A 24,851-nucleotide genomic window follows, 5' to 3' on the forward strand; every position below is an offset into this window, starting at 1 on the left:
TCATTGAACAGTGGGCTGAAGTTTGTTTCTGTGAAAGAATGCTCTTGTTACCACATAAAACCTGTCTCTCCTGCCTCGCCAATGAACCTAAATAACGTGATTTTTAAAAAAGGACACGGCATCTCGGGTGTTTTACAGGATTATAGATGTTTCCCTGAGCCACGTCAGCGGGCACGGCTGTATCTGAAAAGCACACCGTGGTCAACCACGGCATCCCCGCGGGCTGGCCCCACGAGTGCACTGCAGGCTGCGGGGTCAGGGCCCCGTCCTCGCCGGACCTCAGCTCCTCCTCTGAAAACACTGGGGTGGGGCGGGCGGGACGTGAAGCCTGTGGGCCTTGCTCTGCGGGCCTGTGGTCCCTCTCGATGTGCTTACGTGGGGAAGAAAACCTTTGCCCTATTCCTTCTTTCACTACTGGCCAAGCGCCTTCACCCACAGCGCCCCAGGCCTCGAGGTCAGGTGCTCAGCTGGCCAGGGAAGGACGAGAGAGCACGACAGGGAAGCCATGTTGCAAAGCCTGGCTGACAGCGTCCTTTGGGGTGAGAGACGGCTTCACCCGGAGCCTGCCCGTCTGTCGGTCTGTCTCCCCAGCGTTCCGTCTGGAACACGCGCAGTCACCTGCCCCACTGGAGAGCCTGACCCATCCCACCGGCCCCAGGGCTGGCACGCCAGGCCAGTACCTTCCAGCGAGCCGCATAGCAGTGGGACCCCCTGGGTGGCCCTCCACGGGGCCGGGTGCGGCACAGGTGCCCACGTGACAAATGCTCTCGTCTGCAGGAGCACCGGGGCTGCGCGTCCCAGTGCCTGAGCCTGGTCCCTGGTGGGGCAGCCGGCGCCCGGCGCTGGGACCCCCGTCCACCCCGCTGCGCCTCTCCGACCGCCAGGGCAGCTCCGGGGCCTCCGGGAGCTTTTCTTAAATAGATTTTCTATAGGCTGCAGTAACACTACCTGTGCTTAAGTGAATTCAAAAGGAAGGCAGGCTGATTTTCCTGCACTTGAGACAACAAGCAGAAAAGATTCCAAAAATTTCAAGAAAGGGCTTCCAATATCATCCTCAAAATTGGAGGGTTCAGTGTCTGAAGTAATATGAAGAAGAAATACCTAACCAGAAAATGGATTTAAAAAGAATTAAAAACATCGTTCCTGAAATGTACTCTCAAATGATTCAGAAAAAGGTAGTATGGATGCGTGCGTCTGTGTGTGTGTGTGCAGGAGACTCACCCGTTAAAGTCATGAGTCATTACAAAACCATCCATCGGTATCAGGGAGAACAAAAAGGGTTTTCATGATAATAACACAACGTTCCAAACACAAACGCTGCCAGCGGCTGTTAAAATCTCCCCTTTCCGGGCTGGCGCCCGAGGAGAATTGCAAAATGGGACACACTCACCTCCTTGATCTGCTCAGAGGTAATGGGCTTGTTCTGGGTGTCTATGGCTCCCTCCGCCACAATGATGATATTCAGTCTTTTTTTCCGGGCACGGTTCTAGGGGAAACAGAAAATGAACATCCTCAAACACCTAAACTGTTTAAACAACAAACAAATCCCGGGCCCTTTGCCCCAGGTGAATGGCCTCTTGCCGGGTAGAAACCGACACCTAGTTTCACAAGCCGGGTTTCCACCCATCCTGGCCAGGGAAGGCCCTCCCAGAGCGTAGCTGGAGGCGGCAGGGGGCGGGCAGGGCCTGTAGGCTGCCCCAGACGCAGGCCAGCAGCCAGGCAGTGCCAGACGGGGGGGGGGGGGGGGGGGGGGGGGGGGGCGGGGGCGGGGGGGGGCGCACTTCTTGGCCGTTTGGTCCCAGAAGGCATTGAGCTCAGCGATGCACCCCCGTGGCGCGTCTATGCAGCCAGCTAGGCTTCCGATCTCCTCAGAAACCAGAGCTTCCCACCACCCCACCGTGAGCCCATCTGAGCACAGAAACCCCGGGCCCGCGCAGGAGGCTGGAGGGGAGCGGGGGAGAGTGCGGGGCTGGGGACAGGCCCTGCTGGCACTGCGCCCACACCTGCCGTCCCCACAGGCTCAGGGCAGCCGTCACCCAGCGACACCCTGAACTCATTCTCAGCCAGTCCGTTCTCTCTCCCATCCCAAGTTACAGACCCCCACGCCGTGAGCCGCAGCGCAGACAGTGCCTGAAGCTGGAAGCAGCCGCAGCGTGGAGCCCCCGCGAGCCCCCGGGGCGTCTGGGCTGATTGCTTTTCAGTAGACACAAACATGCTCTACTTGGAAGAGCTTACTATCACTAGTCAGGAATGTTCTCTAGGAGATGTAAAAATGCGGCTCTGAGAGCGACTGGGACGCGTCCTTGAGTGCAGGATATGGCCACAGAGCCGCATGTCATCTAGAACATTCAATACTCCTGAGTATCACAGAACACGAGTCCTCCCCACAGGCACACGGGAAGATAAGCCGCCTTGCCTGGACAGGTGTGCAGATGCCTCTCACGTCCCTGCCCGGACGTGTCCCTTCCCTGAGTCCTCACAACAGCATCAGGGACCTGAAGAACGTGGGGTCATTGCCCAAGGTCACTGTGCGGGTGGCAGAGCCGAGACCCAACCCCAGGACCTGTGATGCTCAGAGAGGATCATCACCTGTTCTAGAACAGAACACCTGGGATTTGGGGTGTACCCTGAGGCTTGCTTCCTAGGCCAAGTTCCTGGACAAGATATTCGGGAAAGTCTGACAGTGCCACATCCACGACCAACAAGCCAAGGTATCCACCTTACGTCCCCCAACCCTCCCCAAGGGGAACCCCAACATGTTCTAAGCTCATGGTTCATGAGGCCTGAAACCCAAGGGGGTCTGCAGAGGCCACACAGTTAGGAAATAATGGCCAAATCGAACAGAGGGCCTCAGCCTACCTCACCGGGACCCGCTGACCACTGTGCACAGCCTCGGAGCAGGGGCGTGCAATGCACCCCCATCCCCAGGGCTGCCACCAGAACTTGCCTGTGGCCGCGTGGCCCTGGACCAGGCCTGGGGGTGTTGGGGGGAGGAAGGATGGCCGGCGGGGACGGGGACGGGGGCGGGGACGGGGACGGCCCCTGGGGGATGCGACCACAGGTAACGCCCTGTGGCACTGGTGATTAAACGCATGTCTCAGAGCCACACAGAAGGACCAGTCTTGGCACAGGGCCACCTCCGATGTCGCGCAGCCAGCCACGAATCGCCCCACACCACTGGCCCACGTCCCCAGGTGGGAACCAAGAAACGACACATGGATTTATTACATCCCGGGACTACTGGGCTGTGTTCCTGCCTTCGCCGGTCCCCTGCAGACGCGCCCCACCTTCCTGGGGGCACGATTCTCCCAGCAAAGCCGTGTGTCATCACCAGCTCCGTATATTTGGGTCAAGTGCGCAGAGTCAAGTGCGTTGCTCAAGTCCCTTTCTTGGAACCTGTCATCTTGAAGCTGGTGGCAATGTCCTATTGAGCATGTACCCTGGCTGCACGCAGAGATTATGTCCTTGCTGAATACAACCATAGCCGGCCTGGGCCATAGGCTTACCTCTCCACCTCCAGGACGGGGATGACGTGGTCGGGAAATGCGCCCCGTGCCCCGAGTTCTGTCCTGGGGGCTGAGCTCGTAGGCCCTCCTCAGAGGCCCTCCTGCAGGGAAACTGCCCTCCCCGCATGTGGGGGACCCAGGCAGCCCCAGGTCACAAACAGGGCAAAGCCTGGTGTCAGGAAATTGCGACCTGGCCCCACGCTGCTCTGTGCCGCTGCGGGCCGGGGCCAAGACGCGGCTGTTCACACTGGTGCGTGGAGACAGAAGAGGAGGCAGAGCTCCCCCCGACCCCGGTTTCTCCTAACAGCCTCATCTCCACTCAAGACCTTCCCTCAAACTCCAGCTGCTGCTCTGCAGGAAAAATAGTTTTGGGGTCTCTCTACGGCACCCCATCATGACCCCGGGGGCAGCAGACGCGCAAACAGCCAGTGTACGCAGACCCTGCGCGACAAGCTCGAACTCTCTTGAGAACCACGGAGTTCCCACGTGTTTGTGACTCTGCCCAAATGGGGGCCCCCGTGGCTGCCACCCATCGCCGTCAGAGGCCCTGGCGGTCAGGGGACACGGAACACAGGTTACCTCGGAGAGTTTGATGCACATGTCCTCCTGCCAGCCCTCTTCTGGGGGCGACTCCGGAAGGAACACCCAGTCCGCTCCACAGGCCAGGGCGCTCACCAGGGCGAGGTACCTATCCAGGGACAGCGCTGGTTTTGTGAGGCTGCTGCCAGGCACCCTCAGCTCGGAGGCGGCCCTGGGCAGGCAGCCGGCGCACGAGCGTGCCAGGGGGACGGCGGGCCACCGGGGGGCATCGAGGGGGCCAAGCGGAGGGTGCTCGCCGTCCAAGCTGCGTCTCCCCATACGTACCCGCAGTGTCTCCCCATAACCTCAAGCACGAAGGTCCTCTGGTGGCTAGAAAAGACAAAGGAGACATCCACTGGCCACACGGGGAGCAGCAAGAAAAGGAAGGAGGAAAGTGCCGCCCGGCCGGACAGAAGCCCGCTTTACCACCACGGCAGGACCTACGCTTCCCAAAAGCGCCCATTTCCTACAAAAGCAGATGCCACTGTGCTAGCATTTCGAGCTCTTGTGAGCAAAGGGGCTTAGGGTTGCTCACTTCACAGCCAGTGTTTGCTCTCCCGCACACACGCACATTCTGGACACCTCTGTGCCGATGACCGGCTGCGGCGCTCAGCACCGGCGGGGCCGGGAGCCCCCAGGGGCTGGGCCCCTCCAGAGCCAGGAGCACAACCTCGGGGTTCTCCCGTCGCCCACAGGGTCCTCGCCCACCCACGGAGCCAGAGGACACGGGGCATATCCAGTCCTGCTGCTCCTGCTGGAGACCCTGCATGGGACTTCCCAGTAGCATTACTCTGTCTTCCCTCCAGGAAACACTATTTTCTTCTAAAATCAGGGGTAGGAGTAAACTTTCACAGTTGAAAATAAACAGTCAATGAGAAACAGTTTTCTTGCTTTGGTTCTAACATTCAGTAACAAGACTGGATCAAACACCCATCTGGGGAACCCTCCAGGGCCGGCATGGATGTCTACACCACAGCACAGAACATCCCCATGAGGGAACCCTCCAGGGCCTACACAGACGTCCACAATGCAGCACAGAATACCCTTGTGAAGGACCCTCCAGGGTCTACACCACAGCACAGAACACCTATCTGGGGAGACTTTCAGGGCCAGCACAGATGTCTACACCCAGCACAGAACACCCGTACGAAGGAAACATCCAGGGCATCTAACCCACATCTAACCCACCAGCCCCTCCCAGGCTCCCATGGCTCTGTAACCTCTGGGCGGTGGTCATGATGGCGTCCACGACCTCAATTATCCTGTGCAAGGCAGAGTCAGTGCCGATGGTCATATCGGTCCCGCAGAAGTCATTGTCGATGGAGCCCACCATGCCCACGACGTTGAGGTACGCGTGCTTCTGCACCTGCTCCTGGTCGATCTCACCTGCACGGAAACGAGCACCGGCCATGACCGGGAGCGGCCACAAGGGGACGTTCGGGAGCCCCCGTGGAGCAGGAGGAGGAGAGCGGAGGGTGAAGGGCGGCCCAGCGCACCCTCCCCTCCGCCCCCCAGTTCTCCTCTGCAAAGTGGGGACACACAGGAAACCTATCTCCGATGGCCGTCACGGGCGCTACCCGAAACTGCGCTAGGGGTGGGCGGTGCCTGGCACGGGGCAGGACCAGGTACTCAGAGCTCATCATTTTCGGAGGCATGAGGTCGAGTGCCCAGCCTGGGGGACCGGGAGACAGCACGATCACCACTGATGCGTCTCCACAGGCAGACAGCGGGCATGGGGGCTCAGAGCTCTCTGAAGGGAACAGAAGAGCAACAGAGGGAACAGAAAACCCACAAGGGCAACACACAGAGACAGGGATGTACCATTTTGAGCCAACTCCTCCAGCAGCCCACTCCACTCTTTCCGGAAGATATTGGCCCCTGTGAGACTCCCGTCCCCGCCAATCACACACAGGTTGGTGATGCCCCGCTGAACCAAGTTCTGAGCAGCCTTCAGGCGACCTTCCCGTGTGCGGAAGGCTTTGCAACGAGCACTGCCGATAATGGTCCCTCCCTGGAAAAGAAAGAAAATCACATGTATTTTTCTTCTTCCCACAGGAGAGAAAGCGGCAGAGCTCAGCACATGTGAATACCACTGTATACACAATATACACATAGGACTTGCAAATCTAGGCTCCCTCCCCCCATTAATCTTATAATCTGGTCAAACATGGGGACAATGGACAAAGGCACGAGCGTCATGCGCAGGGCAAGCCCGGGAGGGTCTGGAGACAAGGACGGCCATCAGGTAGACACGCAGAGGGTAAGAGTCTGCAGGACAACCCAGCCATCCAGGAGGCCTACGGCGGAGTGGCACAGCGCGGGGTGCCGGCCCCCTCTCCCACCGAGCCTCAGATGGACCCGGCACTGGTCAGCAGCCACGGTCCGAGAAGGCATGTCTGGGAGCCCCCATAACAAGTCCCCCGTTCCGTCAGAGCTCACCGTGTGAAAAGGCAAGACAGGAACCCGCAAGCCAGAGGGGCTGATTTTTGCACATCTCCCTGCCCCTCCCTCGTTAAAGGCCAAATCTTAAGAGAACGCGAGTTGGATCAGACAAACTTCCCAGAGCGAGAAGTTGTGATTTTTCACATTCGGTTTTTCAGAAACAAAAGATTCTTAGTTGTCTTTAGAAAAAAGCAGGGCTCCTTCCCACGCACCACACGTGCGCTTCTGAAACCCCCATCTGCAGGCCGCCCTCCAAGGGCACACTCACTCCGCAAGGCTGAGCGGCCCTCCCGGGAAGGGAGCCTGTGTTAAGGACTGGGAGTGTGGTGGGGACGGCGCTGTGGCCCGGCACAGCACAGGGGAGCCCGGGCAGAGGGCGCAGGACACACGGCCACGACCAGCTGGTTCCCCGGACTCTTGAGTCCACCCAGAGCGATCGGGACGTCATGTGCTTTCTAGTGACCGGAACCGAAATCAGCAGCCGGTCCACACCGAGGGGATCACAGGTGTGGGACCCCCAGAGCGAGGCTACAACTGAGGAAGGTAAAGAAGTTCCCCTTCCCTGCCCCCACACACCAGGGGCACCTGCACACCCCGTCTCCCCAGGGCAACCACACTCCACCCGCCCTCGTGTCCCCACCAGGGCCACCGAGATGTAAGGGGCCGAGAAGGTCGCGTGCGCTCGGGGCGCCGCGATTCACACGCACGGGGTGACGTGATCACTGCACTAAGGCGCGTGGAGATATGTGGCTGCTCCCGCCATTAGCCTTTTTTGTCTCAGCACTTTCAACACCTACTGTTCTAGCAACTTTCAACATTACAATTATTAGGCAGCACAGTTAACCCTGTTAACACGAGGATTTATGGGAAATGATCCCCGTACTCAAGTTCCTTACCTGGTCCCTCACCTCAGCCACCTGTGAGTGTGTGTGTGAAGAATGAAGACTTACTCTCCGGGCGGCTTTTGAGGGGCAACGCAGTGTCCTTAACCACCGTCACCCGGCCAGAGGTTGCATCTAGAGCTCACTCGCCATCGGCAGGGAAGCTTGTGCCCTGTGACCGGCAGGCCCCGTTTCCCCTGCCCCAGCCCCCTGGCAAACACTGTTTTTCTGTTTCCAGGAATTCAGCCTTTTCAGATCCCATGTGTGAGTGAGACCACAGGTGTCTGTCTGTCTGTGCCCGCCTTGCCTCGCCCTGGAGGTCCACCCTCGCCGCCCCAGCCTGCAGCATCTCCTTCTTCTCGTCGGGCGGCACATGTCCCCTTTTTATCTCTAAGCCGCGTTGACTGGACCCATTCTTCCACCGCACTGGCACCTTCAGTGGGACCGAACTGATTATGGTTTCTAGTTAAAAAATACCCCACGTGAGGTCCAGATTAACACAGAGCTTTTCAGCTCGCCCATTCTTCTCACCGAATCAGCCTCTCCCAGGACTGGGAGGCCTCCCTGGGCTACCGGGCTTGGGGAATTTACAGGCATGAAACATCCTGGCAGGTTTCTTTCAAATTCAAAGTAAGCAATTGTTTTGCCTGAAGCCGTCCTTGGCTCATTCCTGGGCACACCAGAGCAATTAGCCCGGACTGGTTCAGGCCAGAACAGGGAGGCTGCTTCCCACTACACCCTGCCATCCTGGAGGGACCATTCCCAGCCTTTGCTACAGGGACACAAAGTGACTCTCAAAAATCCAACAGGCGGGGGTTGGGGGGGGGGGGGTCTGTGCCCTGAGCACAGCACCAACAAACCCAAGAAGCCTCAGTATTAATCTGGTCTTAAGAAGACAAAACCTGAAATCCACTACAAGGACTACAGGGAACACTAGCGGCCACAACATAACTTTTTACTGCAAGAATAATCCTGTTTGCACAATGTAAAGCTTTCTAAAAATGTTAACCACATGACAAATTAAGGCTGGTTTTGTTTTGTGTTGTTGCTATGTAAGCAGGTGAGAATAAGGCCAGCCAGGACATGAATCCGTGTTAAGCATTGCCGGAGCTTATGCGCAGGAGATTTCCGAATGAAGGAGGGACTTGACTGACTTTAGAGAAACAGAGTTTTGGAAGTCGGCACGTACCACTTGCAGAATGCTGGAGACGCTCTCCCAGCTGGCTTCCACGATGTTTCTGCCGCCGTCCACCATGCCTTGGTAACCCTGGGGGAAGGGAACAGAGATCCTTGTGAAGACTAGGCTAAACTCTAGTGAGACCTCAGATGGATGTGTGAATTCTGTACAATGCACAGGACAAGGGCCCTGAGCCCCGAAGAGCCGAGGGGCTGGGAGCAGCCCGAGGCGAGTGCTGGCTCCAAGCCTGCCATGAATGGGCACTTCTTGCTGGGCTCACCAGGAGCGCTATGGGAATGAAGACAGTTTATCACCTAACAGCACCAGAGAGCCTGAAAGGGGAGATGCTTACCCGCAAACTGTGTGTAATCTAGCAAACTCCCATGCAAACAGTGGTGTCCATCACACAGCGTACAAGGGAGCACTCCTGTCGGGGCCTCAGTTTGCCCGTGTGACCCGTGCTACCCTGGATAGACACACCGTGTTTCTGAAAAGCAGCACAGACATCCACGGGCCCTACCCTGCCGTCAGCAGCAGCTGACCACCCCGAGGGCCGGCGAGTACGTGGGATGCGAGCGCTCACTTTCGGCCAGAAGCCCAAGGACCATGACCTTCCAACTCCATCTCGCTTTCCCTCCAAGACCGCACCAGATCAAGGCATCCGGAAACACCCATGTGTGTCCTTACCTCCGTGACTCTCTCCAGGACACTTATCTTACAAAAGAACAGACACTGACCATTTACAAAGTTTGTCATCACAGATCCTTATGGGGGATTCAGAGCTCCTAAACGAGTGAAGGTCAAGAGGAACGGAAAGAGTAAGGATTGGTGAAAATGGGATGATCCACTGAGTAGAGAACCGTGTGTGCAAGTAAACCAACAGGACGGGGGCCTGTACAGGCCATGAGGACGCACCTGTGCTTACAACGGACACTGTCCGCCAAAAATGCGCTACCGTCTTCTGTAAGACACTGGGTTAGTATGTTACATCTTAGTAACATGTAACACATATTAACCTATTGTCTGCAGTACATATCCTGTAGGACTAGACTATATTTATATCATGAAACATGGTATTATAGATTTCTACGTTCTATGGAGAGAAAACATTTACATATACTGTCAGATTATACAGAAGGAACCTGCTCTCAGCTTCGCTGTGTTCTCTGTCATTCCATGCCGCCTACCTCTCTCCTATTTGTCACACACAGAACACTAGGCCACCAACACACACCTGCATCTGTATGTGTATATATTTAATATGTTACATGGATATACATTGTATATAACGTAATTATATGTTTATATGTCTCTAATACACTGATACAAATATGTATTTTATATATCATACAGAGAACAAACTGTATATAACAGAATACATTAGAGCTGTGTAGTATTTGATACTACATAGTATACATATACATAAGTACATGTAAACCTGTGCGTGTCACAGTCACACAGTTGTCATGTGCGACAAACCTGAAGGGACAGGTGGCCTGGAACGGGGTAGAGGAGCCGAGAGCAGGTGCACGTTGGAGCTGGCAGGCTCCCTCTGCCCCCCCGATGGAGGATGTTCCCCTGGAGCTCTGGCTCCTCTCAGTCCCCAGGACAGGCCCACTGTTGTCAAGGGGCAGCGAGGCACATCTTCTAAACACAGCTCCCTAAACCTCACAGGGCGTGTGTCGTGCCTTTTTAGCCCACTCCATATAAGGTAGCGAGTCACGGCACCTGTCACTGCGGAGGGTGAGCGTGATAAGCAGAAGAGGCTTTGATCCAGGCCCGGTCTCTGGAAAGGGAGCTCTTAAGAGGCGCGGTCTACACCGGGCGCTGTGTGTGAGCTCTCCCAGCAGAGGTTACAAAAGCCAGCCCTCCCTGCTTCTAAGGGACTCCCAGGGATCTTCAGCAGAATGTTAACCAGAGGGAGAGAACCAGGTGATAGCTGGATGGCAGCAAGACAGAGGACAAACGGAGGGAGTGCCTCAGGGGTGCCTTCCACTGAGCCCTGCAAACTCCCGGGCTCCCCCGTCACTCTGCACGCAGGCCCAGCTCCGCATGCCTCAGATTCGGGCCCAGCACTCAACAGCCGGCGGCGGTGCGGACTGTGAGCTCCCTTCCAGGAGGCCTGGTGGGCGGGGACCCTCCCACCCCAGGAGCGGGCCTGCAGGCTGGCTGCAGCTTCCAGAGCCTCGGCCACCGCAGGGACACGGCCCCCATGTGGAGGCATGCTGCCCTACCACCCCAGCCTGCGTGGAGCTGAGGACGAGAGAAACCATTACTCATGAGGCCAGAAAGGCAGGTGTAGAATGGGCTGTCCGGAGCAGGGCAGGGCGGAGAAGTGCGCTACTCATCGGCTTTGGTCAAAAGAGGATGGGGACACCCTCTCTGTGCCCACTCAACACCCACAGCCAGGGGGATGATTTCTGCACATGCACCGCGAGGTCAACAAAGTGACCCAGGAGACAGGGCCACCCCAGGCCCCACAGGGCTGACGAGGACACGGAGGCCGGGGGCCATCCCCAGCTCCTCAGGGGCCATCTCCGCTGCACGTGGCTGACAGCACCAGCCCATGGAGGATTCCGGCAGCTCATGCTCCGTGGACAAGCCCTGTGCCCGGCTTCTGCCCCATAGGTGCCAGGCCAGGAGCACAAAAGTCCCCTTTGCCTTTATGATCGTTGCTCTGCAGTTACACAGGGACTTCATGGGAACATTCACAGACCCCTCTGCCGCTGCGGAAAGAACATGGAAACTCGTTCTGTAAATCATAACGTGTCCTGAAACAGAACATTCTCGGAAAATCCTTGAGGTCCTGTGGCACAGGGACCCTGGGACACGGAGGATACAGGGATTTTGGAGATTGGGGCCCCCAGCCTGCTCCTGCCGCACGCCTGGGCGGGCCAGGAAGTGACTCACCCTCCCTCCGCAGACTCTGGGAGCTCATGCACGCCTCGAAAAGGCCTCCCAACAGCAATTTAAGTGGCCCTTCACTTACAAGGAAGTGGTTACTAAATTAAGACGACTGATTTTACACAAACGTACTGTAATTTATAAATTCAGATGCATGTTTTTCTGTGGACGTCTCTCTGGAGGCTTGAGTGCTTGCTGCCGACACAGCCAGAGCCCCAAATCTTTTCTTTAAAATTCTCCTTGGAATCTGCCTTCAGAACCAGTTCCATGACTCACGCAGGAATCAAACCACAGCAAACCCTTCCAAGCCACACTCGGTTTTTAACCCAGAGTAACCCGGCCCCGCCTTGCTGATCCCGTTCACGCAGTCAGCCCAGGAGACCGTCAAGTGCTCTGTCCTTTGGGTGTTGTCTGAGAAGGAGCCACAGGTTCCAAAATCAGCTCAACTTCTTGTTTGAAACATTTCTGAGCAGTGGGGACGTCAGCATAGGCCCCCGATTTGCTCCTCTGGAGACGGCGCTGCGTTTTGGAGAACCTGTTTGATCCGCTCAGAAGAGAGTGTGCGCTCGCCCACGGCAGGTGGCTTTCTCTTGTAGGACACCTCGCACTACGTAGGGTTTCTGGATCCAAGACCCAGTCACAGTCCCGTGCTCTCTGGCCAACTAGGCTTTTCCCCTTGAACACGATCCTGGATGAGTGCACCGGCTTTCTCAAGCTGAAAATAGCTTTTCCACATCTGATTTCCTGGATTACTCGGTCAACAACTCACTGTTTGGGCAGCAAACACTCCGCTCCCAGGGGAGACAATCTACAAAGATCACATCCTTCTAAAGTATTGTCTAGATACTGCAGTGACCAACACCACAGACTTCTCCCCAGGCTTCATTGCCTCGAGTAAATACGAATTTTTGTCTTTCTGGCTTATTCCTTAATAAATTAAAGCATTTTGCTTACAGCACTTGAGAGCATGCCCGTGGAGAGGTCAGCTCTGAACTGCTCACGTGTCGGAGCTGGGAAATGCCATCGTGCAAGACAAGCTGGGCACGAGGGAGGCGGCACGGGTCCTCTGGGTGGGCAATGGTTTTCCAAGTTCAGGAATCACAACTCTTTTCTGCACCAGGAAGCTCACCTCAGACGCCCAGATCACGCAGTCCTTCCCGCACCCACCCCCAGCCGTGGCTCAGCCCCCACCAGGACTCTCTGGGGCACGGATGCCCTGGCCTCGGGACCCCTGCTCAAGGAACCCATGACTTCAAGGATGATGCCTGCAGCCTTGCCGTTGCATGGGTCCCTGGCGAGAGGTGGCCAAACTCTGACCTTCTAAAATAGAACACACGAGGCCACTGCACTTTGTACTTGTGGAAACCTGACCATGGAGCCCAGTGGGACTGATTCAGCCGTCTGGTATTATCGGATTGCTTTACACCAAAGCTGCTAATCCGTGGTTCCAGGTACGTTATAAACCCTAGGCCGCCACAGGACACAGCAGGTGCGAATCCTCCAGAAGGGAGAGCCCACCACCTCTCAGCCAGCCCTTCACCCAGACGCCGGTGATAACACAGGAGGGCACAGTCAGCAAAGGAGAGCACCCTTTTGTGATTCAAACAGTGGGAGGGTAACTAGGACGAGCCTGGGAAGAGCCACCAGGACGGCAGCAGGACCAGGCAGAGCTGGCTCTCAGAGACGATGCTCAGGGCGAGCTCGGCTGCGTTCCACGGTCCAGCTGGGCACTGGCCCCAGGGCCTTGGTGACTCATCCCGCTCACGTGCTGCCTGCTACCAATGGGCCACGCCCCCTGCAGCTCGGTGGTCTCCACCTCCCGGTCACCTGCAGACCAATCCCTTTCCCCGCACGTTCAGACACCCGATCACTATTTTCAGACGGATGTTCTGTGGTGAAGCAGCTCTAACTTTAAGGAAGTGAAGATGCAGAAATAGTTTTGTGGGAAACCTCCGGCAGACGGGACAGCGTGGTTCTGGCCACCGTGCCTGGCCTTCCGGCACGTGTGGGAAGGGGGAGGCAGAGGCGGGATGGGTCAGAGCAGCCCTCGCAAACCAGTCCCCCAAAGGCCAGCCCCGCATCCCGGCCTCTCCTCCCATCACGGGGCACCACCGCCCAGCGGCTCCGACAGCGGCCACCCCACAGGACATGCAGGGAAGCCCATAGCCCGACCCTGACGGGAGGTCAGGCCAGGAGGGGAACCACCGCGTCTGCGAGAAGACCTGCCCGGCGTCTGCTGGGAAAGGTGGGGTTTGGGTTGTCTTTGTGGTTCTGCCACAAGCGTGCCACTTCCGACTTTCAAAACTGTGGAAGCAGCAACTCAACAGATCCGAGAGGTCACGTGCCCCACAGCCAGCAGAGGGTTTCAGTTCGGAAGAGGAAAAGGACATTAATCTATTAGCAGACACATGGAAGCTGGTTTATCTGATTATGAAGTCAGCCCTGATGCCCAGGGGCCCAGCCCACTCAGCTCTGTGGGAGGCCGGGGTCCAGAGAGAAAGCCTCTTGGGGACTTTGGGCCGGGCCTGACTCTCCACCTGCAGCAGGAAGCCGGCGCAGCCACAACAGAGCTCTGACCGTCTCTGAGGCTCTCCCAGCACGGAAACTCCAGACCGGCACGCACGGAGAAGCTCATTTCTAAAACCATCCGCTGCTGAACGTGATGGGCGTCAGTCCAGCCTTTCTTTGAGGCTCAGAAGATGGAGAGACGGGCCCTGTGGACATTTTCACGTCGGCATGAGCAGGCCCAATAGGGAAATGATGTTTTAAAGAGGAAAGACCTATTTAAAGAGCTGTAATTTTTCTCAATCTGCAGAAAAGGCTTTAGCTAAGAGGATTTTGAGCCTGCAGATTGCATGATACAGGACTAGCCTAGCTCTGCAACCAAGATCACAGGAACAGAGAACAATCTCCTCCCCTGCTCCACCAAAAGCCAGGGCGGTCTACTGAGCTCGGTCTTGAAAACTATGGGATGGCCTGGCCATCAGCATCCCCCAGCAGCTAAAAACACCTGTAGGTCTCTAAGGAAAAGCCCTAGCCTAAGTGGAAAAAAAAAAGCAATGGGCTCCGTAGTGGCAAGAACGGGTTAATCCGCTGCCCGCCCCAGCCTCCCCAGATGTCGCCCTGGGGCCCGGCATGCACCACACGTAGACCGGGCCCAGGCTGCCAGCCTTCCCCAGCGGCAGCCAGACGCACAAAGCCGGTGCCAGGCCCTTGGCAGGAAGACCAGCGTTCTCCCATCAGTAGCCTTCCCACAAACTGTCTGCTAAGGAAAAAACCCAAAAGCCTTTGTTTACATAACACAAACCTGTTTCACTGTTTAGGTGAGCCGGCAACCTTGAAGCTCTAGGCAAACTTAAGAAACTGGACCACAAGTGAGCACACGTATGGGACCGAGTGCTGACGAGGTTCAACACACTGAAGCCGAAATCTTCTCAGTTTGCGCCCAAACAGGTCTGGGACAGGCGCCCTAGCAGGGATGGGTTAGCTGCCCACCCCCAACCTCTGGGGACAAGTGCCAGTGTCCAGAGATGTTTCTGTCAGGGGGTGGCCCTGGCTGGTGGCCCCTGGCCCCGTCTTAGGGACGGTCACACTAGGAGGGCGTGGATGTGCTGGGAAAAACTGGCAGATTTTAGAGAGGCGGGGACTCCAGAGACAGGGCCGTGGAGATCGGTCATGAAGAGCTGATGTTACTGCAAACAGGGGTTCATCCAAACTGTCTCCCAGGGCAAAGCCTGAGGGTCCAAGGGGCGGCTGAGGACCACCCCCCCTGCAGTTGTAAAGAACAGGCCTGGTTCCCTACAATTTCTCTTTTTGGGGGGGGGTGCGGCAGGGAGGGGTGTCAGGAGAAGCACGGTTTGCTCTCCAGACCGATGACTTCAGCCGCACTGCGTCCAGCTCCAGGCCACTCCCGTCTGCTCCCCTGTCCGGACTCGCGGGCGGACGGTCCCTGGGGCCAAGCCACAGACCCTGCCGTCTGCTCTTCTCTCCACACACCCTCTAGCCTCCATCCAAGGCCCCACCTGCCAGGAAACCAGTTACTACGAGCGTACCCTCGCCCTGACACTGAACCGGACGCCCCTCTGTCTGCCTCTTCCTGATGGGAGAAGCCGCACAAATCCCTCACTTCCCTGACAGAAACGGGATCCGTTCAGACTCGGCACTCCTCGCTGCCCACCCCAGCGGGCAGGAGCCCTGCCCAACCCCCTCCAGAGCAGGGGCGAAGGACACGGCCCCTGCAGTGGGCAGGAGGCGGGTGCTGGGGGGCTCAGCAGGTGAAGCCTCTGCCCTCGGCTCAGGTCATGATCTCGGGGTCCTGGGATCGAGTCCTGCATTGGGCTCCCTATTCTAAGGGAGTCTGCTTCTCCCTCTGCCTCTGGTGCTCCCCCTGCTTTTGCCCTATCTCTCACTCTCTCTCTCTCTCTCTCTCTGTGTCACATAAATAAATAAAATCTTTAAATAAAAAAAAAAAAAGTGGTCAGGAGCAAAGCAGGCCACGTTGCCCACCTCTCCCAGCAGACGACGGGATGGATGCCTCTGGTTCCCTAGGTCAAGGTTCCTCCGAAGGAAATCCAAGATGCTCTTCTCCTAAGGCAGCCCCAGTGTTGCTACAGGTGGGCGTACCGCTGTGCTCCAGCCCAGCCCCTCACCGGGGAGTGTGGGTGGTCTGGCAGGAGAGCTCCCACGAAATATCCCATCGAAACCCCGCGGATACAGAGCCAACAGAACGAATGGGAGGTCCTAAGTCTGAAGGATGAACATCCACCTTCCCAGGTCAGCTTCCACACCCAGAGAGTCAGCACACGCACGGGCCCTGCTTCCTACGACACTCACCCTGAGGATGTGACCTGCCTTGGTTTAACGTGGGCCTTCCTGGCCTTGGCACCACGGGCCCTGGGACCAGAATACGAATTCCTTGTTGTGGGAGCTGTGCCGGGCGTCACGGGGTTCCCACCGGCACCCTGGTCTCCTCTCGCGAGATGCCGGGAGCACGGCTCTCACCCTGACAGTGGGACAGTCAGAACCGTCCGCCCTGGGGGGCGGATCCCAGCCCTGCCGCGGGCTGGACCCCAGAGAGAGACTGAACAGCAGCTTGGGAGGGCTGTGGTGGGGCCCACCCTGTTAACCTCACCCAAACCCGATAAATACAAACCCCAAACTCACAGAACCACAGCTCAGAAAAGCACACCAAAGCCCAGGGGAAAACAAAAACAAAAACAAAACCCCCCCAAAAAACCCTCTTTCCAGCAGATAACACACACACCCTCCTGCGGCCCAGCAGGCACAGGCTTGGGAACAGCCACTTTCCAGAAGGAGAAAAGGACGGGGGAAGCCGGCACCGGAAACCAAGCCAGCTCCCGGGCTGGGGGCTGGGGGGCCGGGTCGGGGCTGCACACAGGACGGGCGGCCAGCGCCACCGCGTCAGAGGCCGGCCGGGACGTGCAGGGGTGAGGGGAGAGGGGCGCTGGAACCAGGGTCAGAAACCACTGCGGCCAAACGCACCAAGACCGGTCACGAGGGGCGTCTGGGGAGCAGAGTAAGCCCAGACACTGCACAGGTCTCCCGCCCGCACAGCTGGAGAGCACAGTTCAGCCGCCCGGGAATGGCACGGGTCCCCCACGGGGACTGCGACAGACACTGAAGTGGTCGTGCACGACCCTGCAGAAGACGGGCATGACGGGGGCACAAAGCCCATACACAAGGCGTCTCTGCCAAGGCTTTAGTGGTGTCCAGACCCCCGTCCAGACTTTCACACGTCATGCTGGGAAAAATCAGAATACGAAATCCTCATGGTGGTTTCACAGGAATCAAGTCATTTAAAAAACACGTGCTGTGTTTTCAGCTTTCTCAGAGCTCATTAATTTAAAAAGTAAATATACATCATTTTTTTCCTGATAGTCCCTGGAATAACTAGCAGGGTCCAAACTACACAGGGGCCTTCCTTCCCAACCTCGTCCGCTTCTCCGCGCTCAGGACCCCAGGAGAGAACGGGCCGGGCCTACTGTCCGGTGTCAGGAACTCGGTTTCCAAGTGAACACGTGAACGGCTGTTAGGGAGGTGGCCTGGGTTCTACAGAAATGATGAGAAGCTCGAAGTGGCCACTGTCTCCTGCTTACCTCAACGCTTACTCAAATCCACCACCCCTGCCCACATTAAATAACTATTACTTCTTTAGGGAAGGAGGGGCTACAAATAAACACATTAATCCCAGGAGACCACCGAGTGCCCCGTGGGCTCTCCCCTCCCCACGGCCTCCCTGCCAGATCTCGTAGACCTGCTCCTCGACCAGCGAGCACCACCCCCTCCCCGCGCCCCCACAGGACCCCCAGCCCCCCGGGGCCCTGGCCTGGCCCGGCCTGGGCGTGCCCGTCCAGGTCAGCAGCACCCAGGCAGGCGCGAGGCTCAGGTCCCGGAATCAGAGACAACGGGAGGGAGACGCAACACTGACCTCATAGATAAAGTACACTTTGGCCCCCACGTAAATTCCCATGCGCACCACGGCTCGGACAGCGGCGTTCATACCTGCGGAAGGAATCAGGGACAGGAGTCAGTGACCAGGCGGGGGCGAGTCTGGCTGGGCCACCGGACCCGCTGGGACCAGGCGTGAACCGAGAAACAGCAGCAGGTTCCTCACGTGGACCACGGGCCTGGCGCGTCCCTCGCGGGTCAATGTCAGCCCAGAACGAGTCATCGTGAAAAAGCGGGGGCACCTCAGAGTCGCGGCAGGCAGGCATGGGACGCCCACTCGCGGGGGGCTGTGGGCAGCACCACCTGTTCCCCAGACACCAGAGGGGCTGGGGGGTTAGGTGCAGTCAGCCCAACTCAAACCTATACGGAAAAGGGACAATCCCGGTGATCGGAGAAGATGAAAGAGAAATACCTGATTTCAGGAGCAGCCCCCAGGGTAAAACAATTTTTTAGTCAACGGCCTTAAATTCAAAATAAGTTCTGCTGTTTTATTAAAAGAAAAATTAAACCAATATACTATAAATAATACCTACTCAAGATAAATCTAGGACATTTTCCACACTTTCCCAGGGGCTGTTACTTATTCAAAGTGACTTTTTTTTTTTTTTTAAGATTTATTTATTTGAGAGAGAGAATACAAGAGAGCATGACGGGGTGAAGGGCAGAGAGAAGCAGGCTCCCCGCTCAGCTCCATCCCAGGGCTCCATCCCAGGACCCTGAGATCGTGACCTAAGCCGAAGGCAGAGGCTGCACCCACTGAGCCACCCGGGCGCCCCTAAATGCACCTGTGTGCCGTGGCCTCGTGTGTCTGCTGCTCTCCCATTCGCTCTCCCTGGGAGCCGCATTTCTGACCAGCTCATCCGGGCCGTGCAACCACTGTCAAGACCCAGGTGAACAGGTCTGGATTTCACCCCTGCAGAACCCTGGGTCCTCACCGTGGCTAAGAGCTGGGCCCGGGAGGACAGGGGTGGGGCCGGGAACTCAGGAAGGACACAGTCCCAGGCCTCCAGCGCTCAGCGCTGGGACTCCCAGCCAGACTCCCCCGCACACACCCACCCGACGGCCCCAGGCAGCCTTTTCCGCGAATTTACGGTTCAGAAACCAACGTCAGGTCTGAAGACGCTGGAGAGCAGGACCCATGAAGCAAAGCCACTCCCAGTCACAGCCGATGAAGGCACTGTGGCTCCCAGGGGCGTAACAGACACGGAGACTCCATCCCTGGCACGGGACGGTAAGCCTGCTCAGAGGACGTCGCACTGACCTTCCTGACGCACGAATAAGGCTGTGGGCTTGAGATCTAGACGGACGTGGACGTGTGTGTACCCCGAGTCTCACGACTTCCGATCCAAACCAGGCTTAGGTCATGAAGAACTTGAACAAACTAGGGATCAACAGGTCTTCATCCCTCCAGACCCACAAACTCCTTAGATCAAGAAGCAATCAACTTCTGCTCCTCCCCACACACCCCACCCCTCCTGCCGCAGGCGCGGTTCCCTGTTGCTCACGCCCCTGACGCACACCCTCCACAACCCCTGCCCCTAAACCTGACACTTGTCCCGACATTTGCCCCAAGTCCTGCTGCGTCCCTCTAACGTGATCCACACCATGGCCAGAAGGACTCGAAACAGGTTTTTCTCTTTGGTTAGCAATTATACGAGCAATTTATTAATACATTTGTCCTGTTTAAAAAAAAATAAAAATAAAGCAGATTTTGGAAAAGGCAAAACTGCGGAGACAGTGCAAAGGTCAGGGCTGCCAGGGCTGGGGGGACAGGGGAGGCAGGGACGCTATTCTCTCGCATGCCACGCGAGTGGTGCGGGTCATCCCACATCTGTGCAAACCCACAGGTCACACACCACCAGCAGCGACTCTGGTGGAAACCACTGGCTTTGGGGGAGGATGGGGAGTCAGGGCAAATTCACGGGCGTTAACACAGGGCCGCAAGGTGGGGACGTAGGCAGCACACTCTGCACCTTCCACTCAATCTTGCTATGAAACAAAACTGCTCAAAAAAATAAAGTCTTTAAAAAAAAAAATCAGGGGCATCTGGCTGGCTCAGCCAAAGGAGCACGTGACCCTAGATGTCCAGGTTGTGAGTTCAAGCCCCACGCTGGGTGTAGAGATTACTTAGAAATAATTTTTTTTTAAAGATGTTATTTATTTTAGACAAAGAGTGACGGAGGGAAGGGGCAGCAGGACAGAGAAAGTCCCCAGCAGACTCCCCGCCCGCTACCCCAGGTAGACCTCAGGGTCGGGAGATCGTTCCCTGAGCCCAGTCCACGAGTCGGATGCTTGACTGACTGAGCCCACCAGGCGCCCCAGAGATAAAATCTTAGAAAGTAAAAGCTGCGCTGGCCTTTCTCCTTGCTCACCTGCCGGAGCCACCCGCAGGAGCCCCCATGGAAACGCGGGGACACGCCGCTGCCTCACCCTGTCACCAGCCGGTGTGACACTTCTGTGTTCCCCAGGGGTTTACCAGATCGGCCTCCACAAGCAGGAATATGCCCACCTTCTTGCTCTGGATTCTACCCAGGGGGCCTGCACGCATCACCCCATCCCCAGGGAGAGATTCGCCCCCCGGGGGACTCCTCCTACCTGCTTGCCCCACACCCACTGAACCTCATAGCGTGCTACCCAGCACAGCCCAGAGCTCCCCCAGGACCACCACCACGTGCCATCTGTCCCAGCTGCTGGACACCGTCCCTCAACCTCAACCTGCAGAGAGACCTCCCAGCGAGCCACCCACCACTCCTCTTAACCCTGAAGAGCTCCCTGCACCCGTGCAAGCGTTGGGTCGGGGAGGGCGGTGGGGGGGGGCACTGCCGCAGGTGTGGCGCAGGAGCTCATCTGGGCGTCCAAGTGCGGGTCTCTCCGTGGCACTGCCCCTGCGCACGCAGCCTCGCCACAGACCTGAGCCGGATGAGCCCTTCCACAGACAACAGGATTCTAGGCCTGGTACTGCGGCCCCCTGTCCCGGGGAAACTAATCCCCCAACCCTTCAACCACGCCAAGACGATCGCCAGGTGACAAGCATGATTAACGCGGGACTTCAGGCCCTCGCCCTCCTGAGTGGCCCCTCTCTAGGGAGACACGGCCCCGGGGGTATCTCTCGTAAATGCGCGATAAATGGGGGGTTCTAGACAATGTAACCAACGGCAGGAGGAAACTGTGGCAAGTACACCTGATCCGGAGGGGACGCCCGGGAGACGTGTCACGGGAGGTCGGAACACCAGCCCCCACGCCTGACTCCCACCCTCGCCTCTTGGGGGGAACCTGCACTCACCTGAGAAGGGGCCGGTCACCTGCCGCACTGGGTGTCCCCTGGGCCCTGGCAGAGCCCCCCAGGGGGGTGGGGGGCTTCCGGAGGGCAGGGACAGAGGAGCCTGAGCTGGACATCTTCCTTGAGATCCCCAGGGAGGGTGAGTGGCAGCAGCCGGGCCTCAGAAGAACCACCTCCTGGGCTCAGGAGGCTTTCATTTAAAGCGGTGAGTGCAGCCAGCCGGCTCCTCCCACAGCTGGTGCTAGTCCTGGGGAGCCTGGGGGGGCTGTTCCAGCTCACGAAGGCTCTGGGGAGCCTGTGGGGTCCAGAGTCCCCCTGGGGGGATGAGGAAATCAGGCTCTGAGCAGACACAGCGAGAGCCAAGGGAACACAATTAATAAAAGGCACAGCTGGAGAGTAAACCTTCCTCTCCGCTGTATTTCAACTAAAAGACGAGTGACTTCCCTCCGGTACAATGGCGCAGCTTCAGAATCTCAGAAGGGAACTTGGGAGTGAACATGCCTGCTGGGCTGGGGCTTGGGGCTCTGCCAGGGCTCCCTGCAGTGGGGTGTGGGGCTGGGCCCTGCCGGTGGACACCTTCCCAGGAGGGAACCCTGGAGGACAAAAACCAAGCACAACAGAGAACGCCCCCATGTCCCCCCCACGGCTTCGCACACAGTCTGGACAATGGGCTTGTTCCTCGTGCTTTTTGCCTTTTGTTTCCAGAGCCAAATCTGGGAATTCAAACAAGTCTCCCAATTACTACCGTGGGAAAATGAGATCCTGCAAGCAGGTCTGAATCCTAGTACGGGGAAAGGAACCTCCTCCTCATTTGCAAATCTTTAGACTCTGGCCTGCTAGGAATGAAGACGTTGGTTATGGAAACCAAAAACGAACAAGTCTTGAAAAAATTAGGGAGCAGCTGAGTGGGAACCCTGTGATCAGTCCTTGAGATGGGACAGACAGGACAGGCCGTTAAACCCTTGTCTTGATTTTACATGTCTGCTGCTTCCTCCTAAAATATCCTGCAGGGAAGATCGGCCTTCAGGATCATTCCTTCCTGAATTAAAATACAAACTTTAAAAAAAAAAAAAAAAGGAATGTTCAATCAGTCACTCTATTGTGTATCTGACACAAATATGACCCCGCGTATGAACTACACCAGAATGAAAATGAAAACTTAAAACATAGTAATAAAAGAAATTAATAATTTAAATTAAAAAAAATTAAAAAGATCATTTCTTCCCTGAGGTCAGAGTGCAGTGGACCTGCTCTGATGACATTCAAAGTTGGAATCATTTCTAAGGAGCGGATCCTAATAAAATAATGGGGGCTCATTCTTGTTGTTTCCTACGTGATCTGAACAGCAGGATCAGTCTCCTTACGGATCCCTTCAGACCAGACTGTCCGGAGCTAATCCCCCTGCTCATCCCCTTGCTAATGTCAGCACTTAATATTCCATTTTTAAAAGTAAAGTCAGGTTGTTTGGCTGTCTTACTGGCTTCCCCCTGAAATCACGTCATTCTCAGCTTTGTAGCAAAGCCGTGGTATCAGCCTGTGTCAGAAAACAAACTTGCACCACCGTATCTTGCCCTCGCTCCCCAAGCTCTCCATAAAAGCTTCCCGACTAGGGGTGCCTGGTGGGGCTCGCGTCATGATCTCAAGGTCCTGGGACTGAGCCCCACATCAGGCTCTCTGCTCGGTGGGAAGCCTGCTTCTCCCTCTCCCACTCCCCCTGCTAGTGTTTCCTCCCTCACTGAGTCTCTCTCTGTCAAATGAATAAATAAAAATCTTTAAAAGCTTCCCCAGGGAGTAATTCAGGGGCTGGAGGTCCCAAAGGAGCCCTGGGTCCGGCGGCTGGCTCCCCTGCAGATCAGTAATGAAGCTGGGAGCGTCTCTGCGTCCTGCCCCACACAAATCACTGAGCTCGAGGTGAAAAGAAAAGTCAGAAGAAAGCTTGACTTTCTTCTCACGGGTCTGTGAGGGGAGCTGCGTCCATCCGATGCCCAGGGATGGGGGGCCCTTCTCTCGGCCAGGCACTGGGGCTCCATCCAGGACGGAGCCGTCTGTGAGGAACACACACGCCGTACCCAGCGCAGGCCGGTGCCAAGGAGGAGGACCCGCAGCCGGGCAGGGCTGGGGGACCGGGTGTGGGACACTGTGAGACGCGGGGAGGGAGCTCGCGCGGGCCTCCTCCAGAAGCCCTAGGGGCAGGGAACACAAGAAGCCAGCCAAGGGGACATCTGGACAAGAAGGCCCTGCAGGGCCACGCGCGGCACCCCAGCGTCCACTGCAGACCCGGGGACCACTGCCAGCAGCCCAGGCCTCGCATCCGACCTTCGACACAAACACTCAGGAGGGACCCTGTGGATACACGGACGCCATGGCCACCTGGGATGGTCCCCCACGTGCCAGAAGCCCACTGTGGCTGGGAAGGCCGCTGGCCACAGCGAGAGGCCCTGCGTCACCGAGCGGACTGCAGGGCTCGGCGTGGGGAAAAAGAAGGTGGGATGTCTTATTGACGAGCCTTCTAGGCTGCACAAAATACACGTTTACAATTCATTGCTTTAACGTGGTGACAGGATAAAGTCACACACGTAACGGGCTTCGCGTGGGATCTAGTCCTGAATGTCCTCTCTAGTGGCCATGTGTCTGTCTTGCCACGGGAATGACAAGGGTCCCTGAATATTCCCTCCCGGGCTTCTAAGCTAAGCTCACACTAACGGCCTTGCGCCGGCTCCCCCTGCTCACTAGAGTCCTCGGCAATTCCTCCTGCTGCACAGATGAGCTCCCACCTGAGGCCAAACCCTCCACTTACAAAATGCGCCCCACGCCCCTGGACACCGAAGGAGCACCCTGGGGCAGGAGCGCCCAGCCCCACCCCTGCAGTCCTCCAGCTCCGGCCCAAGTCTGGAGTCCTCAAGACCCTAAACTTGGGCTTCCCACTCCAGCCCTCCTGGCCATGCCACAAAACTACGGTCCGGAGCAGCCAGTACCTGCAGTGACTTTGCTGCTCGCCCCCTCTCCCCCAATCCAGAATCCTCACTGCCTGCCCCTCCCCACAGCCTCACCCGTCTGGCCCTGACCTCCTCCTCCCAGCCCTGCACACACTTCCCCCTCTTCCCCCTCGCCAGGCTGCTTTGCCCTAGCTCAGCCCTCCCTTCCCAGTGGGTTGCGAGTTGGGTGGGGGGTCCCCCGACCACAGGTGCCCTGGGCCTTCCAGAAACAGAGACTCTTTCCTAGGTCCAGCTTGCTTCTAGACTCAGTGTGAGCTCCCTGAGAGACGGGGGTCCGCTGTTCGCCTGACGCAGGACTGCCCATCGGCGGTCACCGTCCGTGGGTGGGACGAGGACATGCAAAGGGAACCGCACCGCAGGAATGTCAACCCAGGGCTGAACCGGTCACCCTCCGCCGCTCTTCCGAACATTCTCTGGCCCGGAGAAGCGTCCAGCAGCATCACTTACTTACAGCCTTTTCACAAGGGGTCCTAAGTTAACCAACCTTCCCAGCCAAGCTCCTCATCAAGGTCGGGAAGCCATCCTGGGAAACCGCCGCACGCACCCAGGATGCAAGCAAGGTGCTGAGCGGACCTGAGAGACAAGCCCCCACTAGACCCCACCTGCAAAATCAGAACA

The 24,851-nt window shown here is 57.3% G+C and overlaps 1 protein-coding gene across 3 annotated transcripts in view; it reads right to left on the bottom strand.

The window, feature by feature from the left end:
- Window positions 1-24,851, bottom strand: part of PFKP (phosphofructokinase, platelet) — a 51,271-nt gene that overhangs the window by 20,725 nt on the left and 5,695 nt on the right. For all 3 annotated transcript variants that reach the window (XM_032349870.1, XM_032349868.1, XM_032349869.1), the window contains exons 2-8: window positions 17,938-18,011; window positions 8,598-8,675; window positions 5,907-6,096; window positions 5,306-5,471; window positions 4,371-4,415; window positions 4,086-4,194; window positions 1,391-1,486 (exon numbers count right to left, since the gene is read on the bottom strand). In XM_032349870.1, coding sequence (XP_032205761.1) covers window positions 1,391-1,486; window positions 4,086-4,194; window positions 4,371-4,415; window positions 5,306-5,471; window positions 5,907-6,096; window positions 8,598-8,675; window positions 17,938-18,011 — 758 coding nt within the window. The remainder of the gene's footprint in view (window positions 1-1,390; window positions 1,487-4,085; window positions 4,195-4,370; window positions 4,416-5,305; window positions 5,472-5,906; window positions 6,097-8,597; window positions 8,676-17,937; window positions 18,012-24,851) is intronic.

This window comes from Mustela erminea, chromosome 6, assembly GCF_009829155.1.
Source record: "Mustela erminea isolate mMusErm1 chromosome 6, mMusErm1.Pri, whole genome shotgun sequence".
Classification (NCBI taxonomy): domain Eukaryota; kingdom Metazoa; phylum Chordata; class Mammalia; order Carnivora; family Mustelidae; genus Mustela; species Mustela erminea.